Genomic DNA, 23098 nt, shown 5'->3' with positions numbered 1-23098 from the left:
ATATTGTTGCACTCGAATTACGCGCGTTTAACGTTAGCGCTCACCGATACTGCAACAGTGGGCGCCACTGATGCGCCGAAAATCGCGCTGCACTCCCACGCATGCGCGACGCCACTTTGCTTTCGCGTTTGTTAGTTTCATAAATTTACGCGATATTCTCTTTTTTCGTTAATATTTGTATTAAAGTTGATAAACTTACTTGATGCATAATAATTGTCAGTGTGAAGTTTATTTTGTGCTCTATATCAGCTTCTAATAAGGAACAATATTGATATGTAAATTTTACAACAAGTAATTTAGTAATTTCTAATAGCATGTACAAGATTGTGAAAGGTTATCGCGTTACACTACAGTTACAATGGATGCGTGATCTAATGATTGAAATATTTGAAGATCGAAATGCGTAGGTATGCTCATAAGAATTTATATACATATTTCATAGTTTTGACGTATTCCTCGGAATACAGTTAACTTAACCTTATTAAGGACGATAGTCATACGACAGTGCTTATTTAAATTCCAATAGATCAGGGTTTCGGATTGGAACAGGCGTAGGGATTTTATTCCAGGGGTATTCTCAAGAATTTGATCAACGAAATACAGTATATCAAAAGGCAAAAGGATATTTCTCACATTGCCAATAGGTTAGTTTTAATTTAACCAACTGATTATTTTTATTTACTCATAATCAGTAAAGTAAAGAAAAATTTGTGTATTAAGAGGATAAAACTTTACTATGCTGAGCTTGAGACATTGAGTAACAGGAAATTTAGTGAATCTAAATCGTCTGAATTTAGGGATCCTCTTTTCAAATTTACCTTATTAGAGTCTAAAAAAGCATGACTATATTTCACATTTCTTAGAAATGCTAAATTCTCTCGTCAGCTTTCATTTTTCCGCCACACGAAATGTATTAAACACGCTAGCAAAGTTACTTAGCGGATCTTCTTCGTTGAAAATTGTCATTTGGCGAGGAAAAAGAATTTTGTTTAAGGACGATGGCAACGATCTTTATTCTTCGTTCCCCCTTTGTGAATTATTCATTCGTTCATTCGCGTTCGTTCAGGAGCAGATGGAATTTTGATGAAAGAGGATTAACGTGTCGTTTAGGGAAATTGAAGGGAAGGGGTAAATGTAGTAAGAAGAAGGGAGTAGCTGTTTGGTGATATTGTTACGGAGGATTTTCATTATTGAATATTGAATTATTCAATATTTCATTATTGAAATGGTAGATAATTCGGAAAGGTAACGTGAACTGTGAAATTTGAGCCACTCAAAATTATTCTTCTAATTCAAAAAACGAATGCAATAAACAAACACAAGTTAGTTTATACGAAACACTCTAATCATTTTCATCAAAGGAATTTAATTTCACGAAACACATCTAGAAAGATCAATAAGAATAAAAAATTGAGGTGAAACAAAGTAATTTATGGAGAAAATTAGTTCCAGCTTCCCTTTCTCATACTCGTCGTCCCGAGTAATGAATTCAAACGGAATCCTTGATTCGCTTTCAGAGCGACTCGGAGCTCCTGGTGGAAAGTTACAGCGAGGGTGAAGACGAGCCAGTTTCCACCCTCAAGAGATTACCCTCGTGCACAGACGTACCTGACGATAGCATCGCGCCCGTAGCCGCGGTCGAGATAAGGTCGTTGATCGAGAGAAAAGAAGAATTGGAGAGGCGGCAGCGGAAACAGGATCGTCATAGACAGCGAGTGCAGGTGAGTGGTAAACACCTAATACCTTCAGACTGTATCGTTGCTCGTTAAACGCATAGATAAATGATCTATCGAGCTGTCCGATCGATATCAAATATCGATTGATCATTGTTCGCTATGTTGTTGTAGACGATGTATTTGGTCGAAGCTCGATGTTGAAACGAACTGTGAGGAAGACGAAAGCGAGGAAATATTTGTTTAAGTGATATATATTTGTTAAGTGTTCTTCGTAGAATATTTGATATATCATCGTTTTTACTTCATTTTACGAAATAAGTTTTTCTTATTGTTATTTATAGGTAGGACATGCGAAATATTAGATAAAACTGAGAGGTTTGGAGGATAGGAGTGATACGATTGATAAAATTGTTATTTTGTGTGGGAGGGGAAAGTTTAGTAAATTTAATACAAGTATATCGAATATCTTTTGTAAAATCACGTTCTAAAACGAATTTTACATTTACAACTATTCGTTCTGTGATCAAACATTCTTGGTCTACCGAGCAAACTGGAAGAAACCGAAATTTCCAAATTCACACCGACCAACTGGAAACTTTTATAAATAAAGATGTCAGTTCGATATCGCGGGGTTCGATGATTCCAAGTTCAAGATACATCCACCGGTTGTTCCCGTATCTTCATCGTTCGTTCGCGAAGGTAGCCGACAAAGTGGCCAAGGGAACACGTACCTTGGGCCCTAAGTCAAACTAAATCAAGAGATTACCAGGACACGCTGGTTGCGTACAGTTGCCTGGTCGTTTCTTTCGTTCGTTCCTTCGTTTCTTTTCTGCTCGTATGCTCTCTTCTCGATTCGATCTCGTCCTTTTATTTCGGGCCTCTTTTTCTTCTTCTTCGTCTTCTTCTTTTACGCGCGGTGATCGCAGCACGCAAACCCGCCATTTTTATTTACGGCATCGATGCTCCTCCTTTTTGCATATTTATTATTGAACCCCTGACCGAGGCTGGATTATGCGTGAACTATATGGTCTTTGGGTCTCCGTTTTGCTTCTCTGCTTAGCTAGAGCATATTTTTTATCTGGGTAAGACGCAAAAGGAAGTATATCGATTGTAAATTCGTTTTTACGCCTACGAGTACATAAATTTTTGTATTTCGGTGATTGATAAATTTATGAATATATTATTGGTTCTATTAATTTATTAATTTACAGGCAACTCCTTTCAGAACGAAGTAAAGCGTTTTATGGTAAATTAAGTCTCTGGCAATAATGTCACGTCAAGCCTGCCGTCAATCATTTAGTCATATCTACAGTTTAAAACGAACTAATTTCGTATTATATTACAAATAAAACTGATCTAGTTAAGGAATTTATAGACAATAAAAAGATTTAACGAAACTATACAAAGAACGTTTTAAAATTAATAGAACTTCGGAGTAATTAAGAATTTTATGTAATTATATAAAATTAAATATTTAATAGCATTACCAATTATGAACATCTTTCTCGAGATGTCGAATGTAAGGATGATATTTATATGTTGATTTTATCTTTACAATGAGTATCCTGTATCTTAAATAAATACCGAATTAATGTTTCTACTTTGTTTCATGGACCGTGTGAAATTTTTAGATATTGGGTAATTAGATACGTGTTAGACGGTTTGTAGAACTCTAACTGATTATTTCCTGTTCGCATTTAAAGTGATGTTCCATTTGTATTCATGAAACAAACGTAACAACATTTTCCAATTCGTTTCAAGTTTTACGAGGATAATCATGATCGTCGTGTCCCATTGCGGTGCTGATGAAATTTCAAAATGTTTTATATATGTTCATAAAAACCTCCTGTAAATATTAAAATATTTTTCTGGGCCACTGTAGCAACCGCGAATCATATTACACCGGTGATATAATATACACTTTATGATTCTTTTAAAACTAGCCATGAATTACAAGTGCTATAATTCAAATCTCGACGTAATTACAACAACAAAAACCATTTAATACACATTCGTTTTCCACCCAATACCACTAGAGACTCGTAATTATCCACACTGCTTCCACCGTAATATCTTCTCTGCCGACATCAACCTTTCAACTTTAATACCCGCCCGTTTCTCATTCTCTCTCGCTATACACACTTTTAATTCTTCACACTGCATCAAAATTCTCTTTCCACTCGATCAACCAACGAAATCCCCTTCAAGAGTATCTACCGAATTCGTTTCGCCTTGCTCGCATTATCTTCATCCGCGCCCTGTCGACTTTTTTCGTCCTTATGCGGGGAGGTAAAATAAATTCGCCTGTATCTGCTGAATTTTTGCCAAGCCGCTAGTCTTATCGCAGTCACAGTTTCGCCATGGAACAGGGAATATCATGGTAGAATATAAAGTTAGCTTGGTTGGACGTGGAACGATAAAGGGACTCGGTGACAAGCGCGCCGAAATAAAGGACACCTTTTGATATCCGAATGGTACACGGCTCGGTAGTCTGTTCGATCGGATCCTGGTTGTTGTATCGCTGCTCGTTCTTCTTTCCTGAAGTATCCCAACCCTCGCTTTCGTTGTCCGAAACGTTCCGTTTTTATGAATGCCGTGTGGCTGATAAGTTGGCGTTGTGTTTCAATTGCATATAGTAGGATGTTGGTGTTAGTCATTGACAAGAGATTTTTAGGTAAAGTTTTGCTTGAAAAATTGAGCAAGTTTTGAGAATGGTTTTCTGAGATTGGAAATTCTAGAGTTTCTGATCCATAGCCTGTTTAGATAATAGCATAAATAACGCGAATAACTTGTTACGATGAAACTCGTTTCATAAAGGAAACTTGGCAGAAGGATGATAGAGTTGCAGAATTGCGGAAAGCGACTTCTCTAAGACAGCATAAGATACAAGAAATCACTTCGTCTTCTAAAATGTATTTATCGTATTTTTCTCCTGTTATCTTCATGCATGAATAGATTAAAAGAAATCACTTACATACGTTTCAGCACCAGCGAGCTATTATACTTTAATGTGTCACTGGTTGTAGTAATTTTCGCAAGCAGGTTCACTAAAATGCATGTTTTTATTTGCATAGCCACATAATTGAATGTATAATTGGGCTGGTTTTTATTCGTGTCAGACTAACTGTTGATTTGTCAGATTCTCAGGGATCACAGTGGGAACGAAATTGTATCTGCTACGACCTGTGCCGGTATTCGCGTTATCTTGTTCTGTAAATAGGTACACTTAATGTTGAAGTCGCGTGCGCCAATTATCTCTGAACCGAAAGCAGCAACCTGTTCGCGTATATCTGGAACAATTTCCACGTCAAGTGGAACCTGTTCCACCTGTGTCGACGTCCAATTATGTCATTCGTCAAGGGGATGCTCCGAATTCGTCCGTGTCCCTACCGGTCAAATGTAAATTGCGAATAAAAACATCATGTATTTAATTAGCTTAAAATTTCGTAAAAATAATGTCGGTCTTCATTTGCATCAAAAGCATTTGCATGAAATTAAGCAACATTTCAGGTTTTGTAACTGTTTCTGGTATACGAGATTAAAGGGGTAAAGCAAAATATGGAAGTAAAAGTAAAGTATGCAAACATAGCTGTTCTTGCTGCTTAAAGAACAGTTCAAATGAAAATATTTGGCAATTAGTATTTTTATTACATTTCTGTTACTTTTTCGAACATTGAAAATAACGAAAAGTCAATAGCTTTTGGCTGAGATAATTAACTGCGCTTTCTAATTATTTCTTCGTCTACTTTCTTGCTCGTGTAATTATTGCATCTAAAAGATTATAAAAAGTGATTTAAAAATAGCAACTTTTCGTCTAACAAATCAAATGGCATTTCTTGATTATTATCTTCCCATCATCTTATTCTCCTCCGATCGTTTCAAATCTAAAGTTTCAAAAGGCGAAATAAAAAGCAGCCGTATCGAACACAGTCATAAATCTTCATTTTTTCCAAGATCCAAAAACAACAGTCGCCCCTATCATCCTTCGAGCCAGGATACACCCGAGACACGTTGCAATTACTTGGCCGGGCATCAAATAATCACGCACCGAAAGCAAACTAGTGCCGTGGGTACGTCCGAAATTAACTTGGTGTTCCGAACCCGTTCCACCATTAGCGACGTCCAATCGTTTCGGTCATCAGGGTGGTAGGGGGTTTACTCTAAATCTCCGCGATACTCATCCTGATAGATTGCGCTTGTTACTTTTTTTTCTTCTTATCTCTCCCGCCGAAAATTCATTCGCCACGAGGGATATAAATCTTGACGGAAATAAAGGCGTGTCCCGCGCGCATCCAATCGAAATTTCGCGTGTTCTCTTGGAACACGTTCAACAACCAGTTGGATAATGTTGCCTGTATAATTCGCTTTTAATCCGAACAACGATGCGACCACTGTATTTCCAGCGACATCAACGCGAGTTGCTAGGTGTCATTTCCCACGCGATTTCGCGCCGAAACGTTGTGGCGTTTAGTGCTGGAGAAAGCTATGATTTTTCTCATTTTCTATCATCTGATACCTGCTTTTTTCCGAATTTTTATATCCTTAAGAAATTCTTAATCGATAATCTCAATATATACTTTCAACTTTCAACACTTTCTACCTGGGTTTTTACGGAATTATTCTAAATTCGATATTTCTATATATAAATAGTAAGAAACAATTCTTTTATGAAATACTCATAACGTTTAGTTTTCATCGAGAATCACCTTTCATCGTGTGTTTTCACAACAGAAAGATCACGAAACAATTTCAAACGAAAGATAACAAAGGTCTGATTATAACAAGTGTCCGAGTGACCCTTGATTTTACACATGAAAAGAACCAGTACCACGGCCATGCCCATGAATATGTTAATTTCATTTGAAAATATTTGGCAAACAACTCAGGCATAAAGAACCATATTCTATTGGATCAAGACGCTATAACGGACGCGTGAGAACGAAGACTCGAAAATGCAAATTTGATTGCTCGAAAGAAGCGACGTAAAAAGTGGTTCTGGGTAACGTGGCCGCGGGAATTAAAGACGGCCCAAGAAGCGTTGTTTCGGATCCAAGGATAAAACGAACGATGAACGGAACCGTTAATTCGGACGGGAATATTGTTGTTCGTGGGATTCAACGATATTGCGAAACTTTCGGTATGGAATCCTGCTAATCTGTTGGTAAATATCGGGTTGTTTTGCAGCGATTACAGGTTACGTATAACACTTTACGCGATGATTTGATGTTCCATGTGAATTCATCTTCGAAAATACGAATGATTGCTATTTATTGTTTCTTTTTTTAGAACTTTGTGATTGATCGGTTTGATCATTTTACGGACATAAATTAACGCGTAATATAAATTCAGTCATAATATAAATTCGTGCTACGCGTTCATATTTATTACTTTGCGATTAGTTTGAATTTGTTTTATATCAATTTACATTACAATTTATGTTTATATCTACTACATCCGACAATATCCTAGCGGAACTAGCAGAAATCTTGGACGCTGTTCGCATCCATTGCGAAATGTGACCAATTAATTTCTCGCTTAAAATATCCCTCCTTCGCAATACAATCTCGAACGGTTCCTCTTTTTTCCCTTTATTTCTAGCTAAACCGTCATGGTTGGTCGATGAACCTTGGATCGACGATCTAGAACGTAGCCGGGAGGTCTGTCGAGAACCTTTGCCGCTCTGGAAATATTTCACGTGCGGCGTTTCGTGAGGAAACGCGACCAGCCGATAGGCTCCTAATTACGCGTACCGTTAAGAAAAGGTCATTTATTTCGGACGAAATCGGCGACTGATTCGAGGGTAACGCGTTAGATTCGGTAATCTTGTTCGCCGGAATTTCGAAGAGGCGCGTTACCCAAAGAAGTTGATGTCCGTGAATTGATGAGATTACGTGTTACGTAGGAGTGTAATTAGGATGTAGGATCAATTATGTCCGAATTGCCATGTAATAAATTTGTTCGAACGTTGGTTCGTTACGTATTATCGTTCGATCTGCACGTTTGTTTATTTTCAACAAAATATACTTCAATTGCGAAATTGTTATCACAATAATACTGATAAAGTTTCAGATAGATTTGAAAATATATAATAGATATTACAATATTTATTCTTAAATTCTTATATCTTTCTTCACAAACTTTCTCAAAATTCTTGTAGTTTTTTTACATCGACGTTTCTATATTTGTTTCCTACATCTATACGCGAATGTTTTAAATCTTCCATTCTCTTTTTACGAAGGTACTTTAAAAATGTTATCTTTACATTCTAAATCCATTTCTACCATATTTTCCACGACTTTTTCTGCAACCTTTCTACCAGACGTTCGTAGCGAGTAAATTCTAGATTCTTGGGTCGCGGAGAATCCGTTGTTAGATGAAAGTGGTCCCCTTTCTCTCCTCGGAAACGACGTCGGTCATTTTGCAGCCTGGTGCTAATTTATCCCGCGGTGCAAGCTCGAGATCTTCTAAAGCAACAGTCGTGGAAGTCACTTGAACCGCGGAGGTCGGCGAACTTTTCGTCGCTAATTAGAAATAATTGCTAGAATAAAGAGTGTCTCTCTCGCGGGCCACGATCATCTGCTTGCCTATCGATTAGACCCGTTCGTATTATGGAATTTCTTCTAGGTAGACGGTGGTGTCGTTCATAATCGGACAAAGGTCAATTTATCACGTCGGAAGGCCAATCAACGTGTTGTTGAAAGATCGAAGATGGAATTTGCTGGAGCAAAGCTTGAGCTTTTTTAAGCTCCTGTTTCTTCTTCTACAGATTAATGTGCTAGTTTTCGTCGAGAAATACTTAGAAAAATTGAATTTAGTGAAGTTTTAGGCTTCGTTATGAAATTACTGGAAAGAACTAGGTGGACTGCTATTATGTTAATGATAATGTCATATAAACGGGGTTCTACGGTAATGTTATTAATAATATTATTTCACAAAATGATTCAACACATATTACATTGCTGCTAACGTAATAATTTCATTTGTATATTACAAATTCCATTCGAACACTTGGCCACCATAGCAGTCCATGAAATTTCGTCTCCCTTGCGAAAAGTAAATTCTCCAACTCGTGCAGCGACCGACGGAGATCTATTTACATAAAACAACGCGGGTCCCCTTCTCCCTTCAAAGAGAAGTTCAACAGCCGGGCTGTAAATTAACTCAAGACATTGTATTTAATTAAACGTCCGGGAATAAAGACGTTAATTAAAGCCGGGCTCTATTATTTCCGGAAAAGCGCCCGAACCTCATTCTGTCATGTGAATCTGGAACGTATTTTTAACTAGTTCTGTGCATCTAATCGTAATAACATACATAGTCCACTTTCCTAACTAACTTGGCAACGGTAATCTATTTTCTCAACGTTTAAGTTACAAAGTTGAAGTTAGAACAAAAAAGAATTAAATTAGCTATGAGACCGTTTCATCTGGAAAGAAAATAAATTACACTGCTTACTGCAACTGCTTAAACGATCAAACAAGTATAGGAACAATACCGACTACGAACTGATTATACGAACAATGCCATTAACAGAACCTCTGTACCCGATCGTTAAAAGCCAAACAAGTACACACGAACCTTTCCAAAATGCTTCTGTCTGCGATGTTTAAGCAGATTCCTCATTAAAATCTTTTGGAGGTTGCGAAGCCAAGGGAGCACGCAAAGTTCTCTCGGTTCTGTGTCAATAGCCACGGTATCGTATTATTAAAGAAAAAAAAAAAAAGCACAGAACAATTACTTTTTACTATCACGAGCGCGTTCACTTTCGACGGCGGGGAAAAAGCAGAACAGATGGAACGCGAGGGCAACGAAGAAAAGAAAAAAGCGGGGAGAAGTGAAACAGCTAATTACTCTAAACTAATTACCTTTTGTTAGCACCGCACCGCATCAACGGAGTATCTCGAGACCCTTCAGCTCGTGAACCTTGAGCGACAACGCTGGATGAATCGTTCGATCGTTGTTCTTTGTCTTTCTGCGATTGTGTGTGCACGTTCATATGTATATGCTTATGCGTGTGTCGTGTAATAAACGACGGACTCGACTCGGTAGGAATCGTTATTTTTTGAGCAATTACAACGATGGGCCTTTTAAGGGGAGTTCGTGACGAGAAGAGACGAGAAAACGAAAGGCAGACGTTGAAAAAGCTTCGTGGCCGAGAATGGCTTTGATTTCACCCTTCGTAATTGGATTGTTTTGCGGTTATACAGATTATACATTTCTACTTGTTATGTTTTCGTTCTTAGTTAAAATGTCCCATCAACCATTTCGAAACATCCGAAAAAATTGCTTCCGATTAAAAGATTTATCATATATTATAATTATTATCGGTATATTGATAAAGTTATAATAAAAGATTTCTCTACTGTTAATTCTTTACCAATAATTGAGATCAAATGCTCTGCTAAATATAAATTGCAACCAGGAATATGCCTGCAGGTAAATATTTAACATATTTTAACTAAGAATAATACTGTAACCCATTCACCTCCTACCTTCACCTTTAAGATATTCAAACCCACAAATATTTGCACAACAAACATCGAGAGATTAATTAAACAGCACGTAGAATGTGTCCATCCGTAAATTCTCCCTATCAAACGTGACCATTATTACACCACCGCCGTCACCAACTGGTCAAATATAGCACTAGAAACCCATGCAATTCCAATTTCTCTAACTTTCGACCCTATTCGTGGTCGAATCTGTTCGCAAATTCCCTGCGACACGCTTCGTCAACCACTTGTACAGGAAGAACGCGATGCAAAGGGGGACAACGGTAGGAGTTGGAACAGCAACTCGCTGAACGACTCTAATTGCATATATTTGTCGCGTATTTATATGGCCATTCTATTCAAATGCAGGTTGCACGAAGGCTGGTCCGGGTGTTACGATCTCGTTTAAAATGGCTCGCGCCGCTGCGGCATTCAACGATGGTAACAATTGCGATTCGTGCTTTAGCCACGTAATACTTGGTTGAAACACGGCGAAATAATGGGAAAATCGTATACAATGACCGTTTTCCTCCTTTCTCCTTTCCCTCGTTTATCGCGAAAAAGCTTAGCATTGGTTTTGTTTGGTCGGAATCGATGAATAGTGTTTGGATAAGGATGCGTTTCGTTTTTTCTTAACGCGTGTAATATCGCTCGAAACACGGAGAATTTGTGTTTAAATGGCGTGAGAATGAAATGATGCAGCGGATTTTGCATTGAATTTAGTCGCTTGGTAGCGCAACCGTTCTATAACACAATGCTCAGTAGCACAACGTTCCGTAAGAAACAAATAATAGGGTAACAAAAATACATATTTAATCTCAATATCAAACGAAAAGATGATTTCGATATATATTTGAACGTCGCAGTGAATATGAAAATTGCTCTCCTATAAAATACAAGGCATATCGCTTTTAATGTTTTTCACCCGTGGTCTTCGTATGAAATGGCAGTTTTCAGAAAAGGATAAAATCATTCGCGAATAATGTCGTGAAAGTATGGTTTATTAATATTTATTAGACGTTAACAAACAGTTGCTGATTGTCGATTCAGTGAAAACGTATCTCAACCAAACCACCTCTGCGAAGAAGGGTGTTTCGTCGTTGGCGCGAGTACGAGCGACCGGTCGAGCGCGTAAATCACAATAAAGCGTATCGTTTATTAACGATCTCATTTATGCCGGGCGGCGAAGCAACGGCCGCCTGGAGCGGGGTTGCACGCGCGCATGCATTCTGCATGGGAATCGGCCGCACGCCGCCATTTATATTCCGACCGGTGCGGTGGCCGGGCCTGCCTAAACGATCGCGCGGAAACGCCGAACGCGCAATAAATTATCCATCGTCGCCGGGCATCGGTTGTAAGTATACATATATCGGCACACCGCGACTTCGCGCGGACAGCCGCCGGCTACTGGCGATCCGCATCGCTCGCACCGCTAATAATAACGAGGATCACGCACCAGGATAGCGTGCGAGGTATTGCTATCACCTGCGACAAAGATAGTGTCGTAATTGTCGCGCGCGATCCGCTCGATCACAATCGATTCGTCGTGGTGTTGGTTGCACGTGGATTGGGTTCTTTATACGGCAGATTCGAGCGTTCCAATATCCTGGGAGAGGGTGAACAGAGCGTGGGAGTCAGTCGTGCTTGTGACCAGTTAACGGGTGGGAAGAGCGGAGGATTTGAAATAGAAGCGAGTCGCGATGGTTAGGTTGTTAAAAGAGCCATCGGTGTCCTTGATAATACAAATGCTCGATAACATGACTGCAACCTGCTGTCTTCGGCTAGGTTGTACGAGTTAATTTTATCGATGTAACAGTCGGTAGAACATCGCCGATGCTACCTTGACTTGTTGTTCCTTTGAAGGTAGCAGATGTCATGGTGTTATCGCGTCCCGAGTAGAAGTTTATACGAGTAGATAGATGACATTTTCATTAGCAACGGATGGAAACGTTACTAACGAATATTAACCAGTTATTAATGAACTATTAGTGAACCGATCGGTGTCGACAATTTTCACGTTTAAGTATTACTTAACGAAGGAGGAGCTATCGAGATTTCGATTCGCAAACTAGTTTGTCTTTTAATGCTCGATCGACTTCGTGGAATCACGAGCAGCGCAGATAACGCGTGTAATTCATTAAGGCAGGTTGAGATAATCGTTTTTACGCGCGATTAAATAACAGCTACCGGAATTTATTAATTTATTCGACTGGTTGTCACTGAGAAATGGAGAATTATATGTTGAAGATTATTATTAGACTGTACACACAGTCCCTTAATATATAATATTAAAATATTGGAAATTATTATAAAATATGGAAGATATTGAAATATCGCTTGTTTTGATAGCTGCACCGTTGGTCTGCAGAAGGCTTATAGTTGTAGACTTAATAACTTGTTCTCATTTTCAGCAATATTGCAAGAGATTAACTTCTCATTTCTCGATACCATAGTACCTGGAAAAATATCGTTTCATTCAGAGAGAATCAAATCCCTATTACAGCATTGCAACGATTTTCCATTTCCACGTGAAAAAAACCCGCTACCTATTATTCGAAATGTTCCAAAACATTAGTCGAGAATGTTCCCCTTGCTCATTTGGTTCACAAAAAAGTCGATCATCCTTCCCCCAAAATACCATCGTTCGTTACACCTTTGGATCTCCAAAAAGCGGAAAAAAATAATCCTTAATCCTTCTAGTTAATTTTATCCGATAGTCCGCGCGTGCATTTCGTCCTGTCCACTTTTCCGTGACGTAGAGTCCATATAGGGCCTTTAAAAAAAAAAAAAATCCCATCGCGGCGAACCCTATGAAACCGAGCGTTCTCTCGATTCGCCGCGCATTCACCCTCGGCTCGCCGGCACCCTCGTACGTTTCGCAAAAAGGAAAAGCACGGCAACACGGTGATATTCAAACATTTATGGTCGAAATATTACGGGGCGGACGATCCCGTGGGAGGCGATCTCGCGTCCTCGTGTTCACCCTTGCGTCATCTGCGCCAGCGAGATAACGTTTTCCGGCGTGTCAACCCCGACGTAAGGGTAGGCCTCCGAGCAGAAGGATATTGTGCTGGTTGTTCCCCAACGCAGTCATGGCTAATGGTCTCACCCCTCTGCGGAACGAGAGAAATCTTTAATTTCCACGACATTAAGAGACACTCGTTCTCCCTGGGGCCTCGTACGGAGAAACGCGCCCCCGTAGAGTAATCTGGCCGCACGCTTGATTCATGGAGCACACGGCGGCTTAGATCGGACTACACGGTCTTTTCTTCCCAATGCTTTACGCTCTAACGTTCTGACAGATGGGTTATGGAGTGCGTTCCTCTTTTGTGTCGAAACGTGAGGAATGGGAACGGGTTCGGGAGGAGGCTGTCTCATTCTTAGAATTTTGTCGTGCGTGGTTCTCTTGAACTATGGTTACGATGGATGCGCGTAAAGGTGGAAAAGTTAGGTATTATGTAGAAAGGCACTCTTCGCGAATTTCATTATTTTGTAGAATTTCACATATATGTACGTACAATCGTCACTTGGCTATAGTTACCAAGATGTATTAACAAGTATTTTTTTCTCAATAGTAATCTCTAAGTGTATAATACCTTCTCAAGTATAAACCATTCTTTTATTTGTCTTACCAGCGGATGTAATTGCTCCCGTGGATTTTAGATTGAGTTCCACGACATTTTGAACGATGCACGTTTCATGCGTATTCGGTTCAGTGATTCTTATTCTGCGAGTGCAATCGATTTAAAAGCTCGACGTGGAAGCACAGAGGGAATTGGAGAATTCTGGATTCATCAGACGAGATAATAGAATCAGAGGAACGAAATTGGCTTTGTGTACTTTCAACTCGTAAAACATATACTGTTTTAAGATCATTGTTTGATAACGATACATTTTTTCACTTCTTCGTTACAATAAGTTCATGATAGTTTTTATTGATATGTTTAACTACCTATATTATGCAATTTATTATGACGTATCACAGAAATATAAGTAGCAATAGAAATTTGAACAATAGAACACCATCTCAAGAAAATATGCATTTAAATATTTATTAATAATAATATTACTTTTGCAATGGATTAATATAAATGATAACAATTAAACATAAATATAGAAATTAAGAATTATTAATAATATATTGTATATAAGAAATAACTTTAAATTTTGTACATTCCATTATTCACATAAAAAAAGATAAATATGTATATATACACGAAAAAAGTGAAATAATAAATACAACAATCTAGGAAATTCTATAAAAATATCTTGAGATATACAAAAAAGTTTCAGTAACTTCGAATCAAACTAAAACCGTGCACGAAAATATTCTTTGTCCATTTCTACATTATTCATCTTTCCATTAGCATTAAGATTTGATTCTGATCTCGACGTATCCATCATTTAAGCTCAACTAACATTCCTGACAGACACTTTCGTTAACAGCCATAGAATTTCTCTGAAACGGTTTTCCATCAGACCTCCTGATGTTTCTGTCTCTCTCGTTTCGAGTTAAAGAGAGCTCATCTCTTTGAATCAGAAGCATAACCTTTCTTGGTAGGAGAGCCTGCTGGCTGTGATGCGTTCGACAAGCAACCTTTTCTTCTCGATAGATTTTTCCTCAGACTGTTGAAGCACCCTTCACTCATCTCGCCATCTAGTCGCCTGTGTACATAGGTGACGATTTACTTTTTCCCGACGTGTCACAGTCGAAGGCGTGATTTCCTTTCCAATTCGGCGAAAACTCCTCTCCTAGGTCAATATTCCGCTATCTCAGGGACAGGCGTGTCGCCATGTTGTATCGACCACTCACTTCGCCCTTTGTATACACGTCGAGGGTGGTGCGAACGCTTTCCACACGGGATTCAGGATGAAACGTAGGGTTCAGGGTAAACGAATCGTTTAAGAAAGCACCAGGTAAATTTTAAATGACATAATGATAATTGACTGACTGAGAATTAGAATGATATAACCCAATGTTAATTTTTGCAATAAGATAGAATATAATAAACAATTTACAAATGGTTTAAGACGAAAAATTAATATAGAGATATGTAGAAAATGTGTTAAGATTTTATTACTTGACTTATCAAATCATAGAAAGATATATTTGATCATCAGTGCCATTTTTAAATTCTTGTTCAGAAATTGGGGCTATAAATCTCATACGTCGAATCCTGATTTCTACTACGATCTTTCCATTCATTTACTCTTATCATCCGAATGAAGAGTAGATCTGAAACCATCCACACTTGAGCTTCCACCAAACTGTATAAAATAAGAACTTAGAAAGAAACGTTCGTCTGGAAGAATTCGTGTTCCTGGACAGGGAAAAGCATTTACGGAATGCACGGTTCCTAGCGTGGAAAATCTATTCCACTCGTCGACACCTGGCGAACATTCCTGGCTTTGGTGGCCAGTCGTGGCGAGAAGAGGGTACACGCGAGAAGGATCGTACCGCGTCGTTTCTATTAGTTCAGTCATCGACAGTGCAAACACTCCTTTGTGTTGCGCGTGGTACGTTGTTCGAGTCGGGATGCACTTGAGACTGCGGATGCTTCCCGCCGGGTGCTAGCGCGCGATTCCAAGCCGCGAAGGGAGGAAGATTGAGCGTGACGAGGAGAAATCCCCGGTTCACGAACGGGGTGAAAGGAACGGAGAAAAGAGAGAGCGAGAGAAAGGGAGAGGGAAAGAAGTAGAGAGATAGAGAGAGAGCGTGGCATGGCTCGTGACAATGTCAATGTTTGCGTCGTTGCACCGAAGCACTCTCAGGACGGCCGGAGACTGAGTGTCTTCAGGTTGTACAGGAAGAATGGATTCGTGTCGAGGGTACGTAGAACTAGTCGCTCTTTGCGGGGACTACCTCAATGAACCTCCATTAATTTCCAAGCTTTTCCCCGTGACTTGGTATCTCTCCTTTCCGTCTTACGAGTCTCTGTTGCTCTTGGCCTGCCTTCTTCCTGCCGTGGAAACGTCAACGGTGCCTGCTTATCCGCGCCTTCTCTCTGCGATCCTTCTTTATGCCTCTAAGTACGTTTATCAGACGTACCGTTCGATGTTGGAACGTTGGCTAGCGGAAGGAATGCAGGTCTTATTGATTCAGCCCACATGGAACTAATGACGCGATACGTTCCACGGTACGTTTCAGAAAAATTACTCCACTGTTATAATTTTTCGAACACAAGTGAGATATATCGAAATATAAAATCACGTTATTGAATTATATATCACATGAAAAAATAATGATCATCTAATATTTTTTCAAACTTGACTGTATTATACTTTATACTGTTATATCTACAGAAGGTATTCCTCAAATGCCAAATGAATACTGTTTTGAGAGCTTCGTTGGATAGTGACAGTAAGCTCTCGGCAAGTTTTCTACCGCGTATCTCATAGTAAAAATTCTTGAAACTATTCTATGTGGATACACAATTTGTAGCGTAACTATCGCAGGAAAATTATGTAAAATGCACAGCTGTCCTTAGGTTGGGTACAAGCGGTTCGATTAAGCGATTGATTGGCGAGAAATTTTAGTAAGTTGCTCTGTGTGGAAGCAAAAATTTAATCGACTAACTTTGTCGGCGATCGACTAGCCGACTCGACCAAGTTTAGCCGACCGATCTAGTCGACCCGTATGTAGTCGCCCTTAAACATTTCACGCTCGTCTTCCGCTTGTCGTTCTCGATATTCGAAAAGTTCAAGCCAGCAGAGATGTCAGTGCATAAATTACGGGTCGCTAGGAAGCGTACACGGTTCGAGCTTTCCGCGAGGCCGCTTTGCAAACGTACGGCCCCGGGGGATTACACTTTGACACGGCAGGATACTTGTTCGGCGTGTAACAGGTCCTCGCGGAGGTGGCGTCAGCCATCAGCTGGCCCCTCCAGGTGTTCCGGTATTTGTCGTCGAGAGCCGATCTCGGCGTGGGCGTACTTTACGACTGCGGGGAGAAGAGACGATCGAGAGGTGGGTGCGCATGAAGATCTGATTTGCGAGCGCCATTACACGCGGCCCGATCGTTGTAGCCGCAACTGTTGCATTTATGAATGCGATTACCCTTAATATATCGCGCGTGTAACTCTGCCTGCTAATTCCACGGCCGGGTGGAGCGGCCAATAAAGTCTAGACGGACTTACGAGAGATGCTTTTTTTAATACCTGTTAGTTCTTAGTCGGTGGTTTGCTTTCTTCCTTTCTTTTTCTTTTTTTGTTCTCGCCGTTTGCTATTTTCAGGAAGGTTTATCGTTATTCCGTGCACGGCATGGGATTTGGGATGACGTATGAATGGCTTTTTGGAGAATCGAATATGTTGATTGATGGTAGAAATGAAGTAGAATGTTATGATAGGTACATTGGCACACGAAAGTATCTACTTGAACACTCGCTGCGGGAAGCCTTTATATCCATGTGTGTTATATAAATTTTCAAATGAATACTAACGAGACGCAAATGTGACAATTATATTGGTATCTACGATTCGAAACTACTTTGATGGCGTACATAGAAATTACAAGATATAGAAAGTAAAAGTAATGGTAATAAAAAATAAAATAAAATGGCATAACATAACATGAAATAAGATAAAATAAAATAGTTTCTATACTTGAAAACTTCAGAGAATGCGCCACAATTAATCAAGTCCGAATATCGTTGCGGCCGTGAACGAGCTGCCGTCGCATCTCGTTCCATGATCCCAGTTGCACGAGGCTCGTCATCCCAATTACCGTGTCCCATCGAATCACGCAAAGCTGATCGCATGTTCGCGTCTCGGTTATTTACACGCTTCCTCGAGAAAGGAGCACGGATGGACTCTCCACTCTTTTCCATGTTCGTCCGTTCGCTGATCGCGCGCGGAGGATGTCCACGCGCGCACGCGCAGGTGTAGTTCATCCGCTCGCGTTCTTGCGCGCGCTATCTCTGAGAGGTTAAGGCGTTTCAGATAAGAGAGACTGCGGAGGACGTGCAGATACGATCTTACTCGCACGAGTTAGAGCACGGAACATGACGCGTACACGAGCTGATCGGAGGAATTCTGGGCGATAATGCAACGGATGACGCGATCTGAAGCTTGGTCAGGCGAATTTATGTGGCTGGGTAATGGATGTTACGGGGATGGTGTTACTGTTGCTTATTGCACACGTTTGATTATACACTTGAGTATGTATGGTTGATTACGTAAGGAGATGGTATATATTGAATGAAGCTTTGGGTTGTTTGTATAGAGATGTAATAGAGCGGAGTTGTGGAAAAGGGAGGATGATAATGACGATAACGATTTACGATAAGCAAGTGTGCAATAAGATTAGTAAGGATTCTTTAAATTTAATGTTATTAATGTAGGTATCTGGATCACATATATTCTTTAACGTTCGTATCTTTCGATAATTCTCCAAAAAATGTGTAACGAAATTGTAGAAATTGATTTCTACATTACTTGGAGCTACATATTTTTATAATAGCGAGCTTTATAATAACGATTCCGTTCGACGAAACATACTTTTTACTCTGCTAGTATACACGTTCGATCTAGACGATCGTGTATAATCCTATGCACTATAAATTAGAGCGATTTTTCTTCCATTCAACCGGTAGACTGGTTATGTCATTTCCGGTCTGCAATTTATAATCACGAGAGAGCCGGGAATGTGAGGTGAGTCCTGGCAACTATTGCGAGTAATCGTGTTCGAACGTAATCGCTGCTGGGCACTTCATTTATTCGCTGCTCAATCGGAAGTTCATCGGGATCCACACGCTTTCTGACCCAGTTATCAATTCCACCGAACAGATCGGCTATGTTTTTAATTATGGTATACCTTATCGTTTATGGTAGGTGTAGTGTCGTTTCGCTGGAATGCGATACCGTTAATTGATTCTCATCCCGTGGTAGTTGAATGAAATTTCTTACGGGCGCGGGAATACGCCATGAACGCGTTCCCATCGCGCTTATGCTAATTCGAGACCAGCAGGTGTCGTGTATGTAACATTGAAGAAAAGAAGAGTAATGTTGTCGGGATTGCGTAATCGGTAATTTTAATCCTTCGCACTATCAGCAAAGCATTTTAGCGTCTCCTTCTAATTAATTCGATACAATAAAACCTTCATCATGTGAACTAATTTCATGACCGTTTTGTTTCCACAAACAATAGGAGCCAACTAATCGGGTACTTAACATTTCTGAGCAAGCTCTACTAAATAGAAGAAAATCCGAGAGCCAACATTTCCAAAGAGAGATTAAATCAATTAGTCAATCAACGAGTACCTGATTCCACTCTTGAGATTCTGCATTTTATCAGTCAATCGTCGATCCCAGTTACGATCCACCGCACCTAACCGCACGAACTCGCCCAACTTCTCAGAACGCCTCGCCATACAGGTTGTCCGGTAAAATTGGCGCGATCGGCCAGTGTCTGGTGTTCTACGCTTCTCTCTCTTTCTTTCTCTCTCTTTCTCTTGAACCGTGAACCTGTCCTTAACGTGACGCGAGTAGGTTTCCGCGTCAACGTGGACGTGGAACATTTACAATGTGGCTAGAGGCGCGCTTAATATGCGTGGGTGTTGGAGCCGCGGTGCGTGATTCAAGGCGGGTTCTCACGCGCCACTCGTGCTCGAGGGACGGCGTGGGGTGCAGGACGATCGGAACGAAGGAAAAGTGACGAAGACGCGGACGGAGGCGACGGGCACAACGGTACGTGCTCGATCGTTTAGGAATTCGCGAATGCTTTAAACGGGAGTAAAAGCGCGACCGGTACTCCGCTTCGACTTTCGTCGCGTGCTATCACGAACGTCAAGGAACAAAGGCAAAACGCAAGCAATTCGCGCCGCGTATCACAATGTTCTGCAAAGCGACACTCTCATGCTATATATTTGTCGACTATTTAAAAGTTGAAAAATGGAATTTGGCCAGGAAATTCCGCTTGGTTAAATCTTTGCACATGGAACTCCAGTTATGCTGGCACGATCTTTCCCATTTCATATGAATCGTTGAAACGTGCCGAGTTTACAAAATTATCAAGTGCGAACTTTGTATTCAAGAATACCTTCATTCTTTTTAAACATATTCTTACGTGGTTAATTTATATAAATATCATTGATGTTAGATTTCGAGCAAGATAAAACATCAAATATTGGTATATATCGTACGAAAATGATATGATAACAGGGATACGAACAATTGGCTGCTATGTTGATTTTTCCAACAAGAAATTCATGAAATATTTTATTCTAAAAGAAAATTTATACATGATGGATATACAATGACGTACAGAAATATTGGCGATGGTAATCTATTTTGCGCACGATTCATATAAAAAGAATTTGTTATTCTTGGTTTAGTTTTCTCGAGATAAATAAACAGCATATAGCGTTTACGCGTACAAATATGCAAGCAACGCGTTCGATATAAGTTTTACCCTCTATAGCATTTTGGCATTTGATATTGCGATTGTGTCACGCGAAACGAACGACTCATCTCTTACGTTTCGATAAGACGTTCAGTTCCGCGCTTAATTATCATGTATTGTGCGTTCGTTGCGAGCTCGTGGAAAGCTAACATTCCGGAATCCACTGCCATTCGAAATACCTACGAATTCGTAATATCACCGCCGCGAGACGATTTTCAACGACGTTCGTTCATTATGCATCGTCATGCAGACGCCATTCCTTGCCGCAGTGAATATTTTCGATTTTTACGATCGATAAAACGCTGGAGTAACAGTTCATAGGAATGCGTTAATTTTATAACAGAAAATAGTCAACTAAAATGTTCCATAACAGCTCTGGTATCGTTCGTTCCAAATGACAGATCTGTGACCGTTCGACTGCTAGATTTTTGCCTGATTTGGGATTGCATTTCTTGAGTTGCTGTAGGTACACGTGGCTTTGTCTCTGGGCACGTGACGTCATCCTTTGTTCTAAACAAACGCACGCGCGTAGATGATCACGTGCAATTTGCACGTGGAGATCGTACGTGCAGGAATATTTGCCTCTTTGGGAGGAATTCTTGGAAGCCAAGGCCCCTCTATACATCACAGCTAAAAGGTATTAACTTTCAAGCGGTCTGGTTTGAATAACTATTATAAGGGATGAAAACATTTTTTAATTATTACCAACAATTATCGATAAGGAAATTTTTTTTCATTACTCTAGGAAGGTACATTGGCTACAATCTATTATACCCAGGGTGATAGATCCCCATAAAAAAGATATCCTTCGTTAGAGCACCAATAAAGAAGTATAACAACACTAGTGATCTTATTTATTTCTACTTATCTCTACTTATCTCTACCGATCCAATTCTTTGAACGGAGTATAATCTATATTATCAAATAATCGAATTCGTATTTTTTCGACCTGTTTACTTTCCAAGAATTCTTTCCGTATTAATTTTTCGGATCGAAATTCATCTCATTACAATTAGCTTATCACTGGTTGCGTTTATTTCCTGTAACCGTCAGTTCCAACCGTAAGTGTAAACAAGAACGCTATAGAAAGCTATATATACGTGGCTAGAAATGGAAACAGCTATTAGTCTGAAAATCGCGTGCTAATCATCAGGTAGTCGACACTAGAGAAGTGTGAGAAAATCGTTTAAGAGTTGATGAAGAATAATCTGAAAAAGACGTTTTAATTACTGAAAAGTATCATGAAAGGTGTTATATCTATATCATTTCACGAAGCAAGGGCAACATTAGAGGACCATTATCTTCGTTTCCCTCGGTATAACAATGGCTACTTGGCATTCGCGTTATGCCTCTGGCTCAATATTATTCTACGCGATGGTTTCACTGACAATGAGGACATGCGTGGGATTCAATCGATGGTCAATGCGTCTTCCATTACATCCTGCCTCCTCCTCGATCCTTAAACAAATAGTACAAGATTCGTATGGATCGAACTGAGAGAAGAAAGAGATCAGATGTCTCATTTTTTAGTTTCTCGCGTTTCTTCCTTTTTCTCTTCAATAGTTTTAATTTATTCTGCGCATTATTCATTCTTCTTCCACGAAAATCATTTGCGCTAGGAATCATACCACCGCTGCCGTGGCGTCGCGAAAGTAACTTAAAGTCGTCTTTTCGTATTGAATACTGAACGGTCTAGTCAATATTATAATTATATTTAATTTAAGTGTAGCGTAATAATCTCTTGTTTCGTTGAAATGTATCATTCTGTTTTTCTTACAATCGGTGTAACAATGTTTAAAACATTTTGGATGCATTTTAAATCTTTACGTAAGGTAAGTACAACAAATATAGCATAGAAAAAAGACTCATGTATTGAATTTTTGTGTTTTAGCAAATCTTGCAAAAGTCATCAGTTTCGGTGGAAATCGAAGTGAGACCTAGACAATTGGTGCCGGATACTAACTGCTTTATCGACTATCTACCGCAATTACAAAATATCGCGAAAGCGATTGCTGGCGCTCAACCGATTTACACGCTTATGGTGCCACTTGTAGGTAAGTGTGTAGACTCCTCTTAATTGCTTTTTGAACCAAGTATGCCAAATACAATTTGTGCTTAGTAAATTTCTTACTTCCGGTATTATCAATCTTTCAGAATTTCTTAAGACTGTAAAATTTAATATCCACCGTAACTTTTACCATTTTTAATATTCAATATTTTGATGTCGCTAATATCAAATATAAAACATAATTTAGGTAATTTGAGCTACGAGAAAGAGACGAAATAATTCTGCACGGTCGCGATGGGCGAATTTTTTTTTTTTTTGAGGAAAATCAACGATTATCATATGCGAGATGGAGGTGTGTAATGCCATGCGAAATAAGTCGCGAGGGGAAGAAAAAGTAGAACGTATGAAATAATCGTCGATAAATAACGAGCGGGAGGTCGTGACTCGTGCACGAGCACGCGTGTCCCAAGGCCTGTGTTCGCGGATCGAAAATAAAAGGCGGCCCGATGTATCGGATCGAATA

At 39.7% G+C, this 23098-nt stretch overlaps 1 protein-coding gene across 7 annotated transcripts in view; it reads left to right on the top strand.

The window, feature by feature from the left end:
- The window catches only part of LOC122566368 (telomerase-binding protein EST1A-like), a 215485-nt gene that overhangs the window by 108763 nt on the left and 83624 nt on the right, over positions 1-23098 (top strand). For all 7 annotated transcript variants that reach the window (XR_006316484.1, XR_006316483.1, XM_043723514.1 and 4 more), the window contains 2 exons: positions 1518-1721; positions 22459-22621. Coding sequence is in view for 5 of the 7 variants with exons in the window: in XM_043723514.1 (XP_043579449.1) it covers positions 1518-1721; positions 22459-22621 (367 nt within the window). In the remaining 2 variants the exon portion in view is untranslated. The remainder of the gene's footprint in view (positions 1-1517; positions 1722-22458; positions 22622-23098) is intronic.

The sequence above is a fragment of the Bombus pyrosoma genome, linkage group LG3, assembly GCF_014825855.1.
Source record: "Bombus pyrosoma isolate SC7728 linkage group LG3, ASM1482585v1, whole genome shotgun sequence".
Classification (NCBI taxonomy): Eukaryota; Metazoa; Arthropoda; class Insecta; order Hymenoptera; family Apidae; genus Bombus; species Bombus pyrosoma.
Note: the sequence above shows the minus strand (reverse complement) of the source record. Positions and strands in the feature narration are given on the sequence as shown.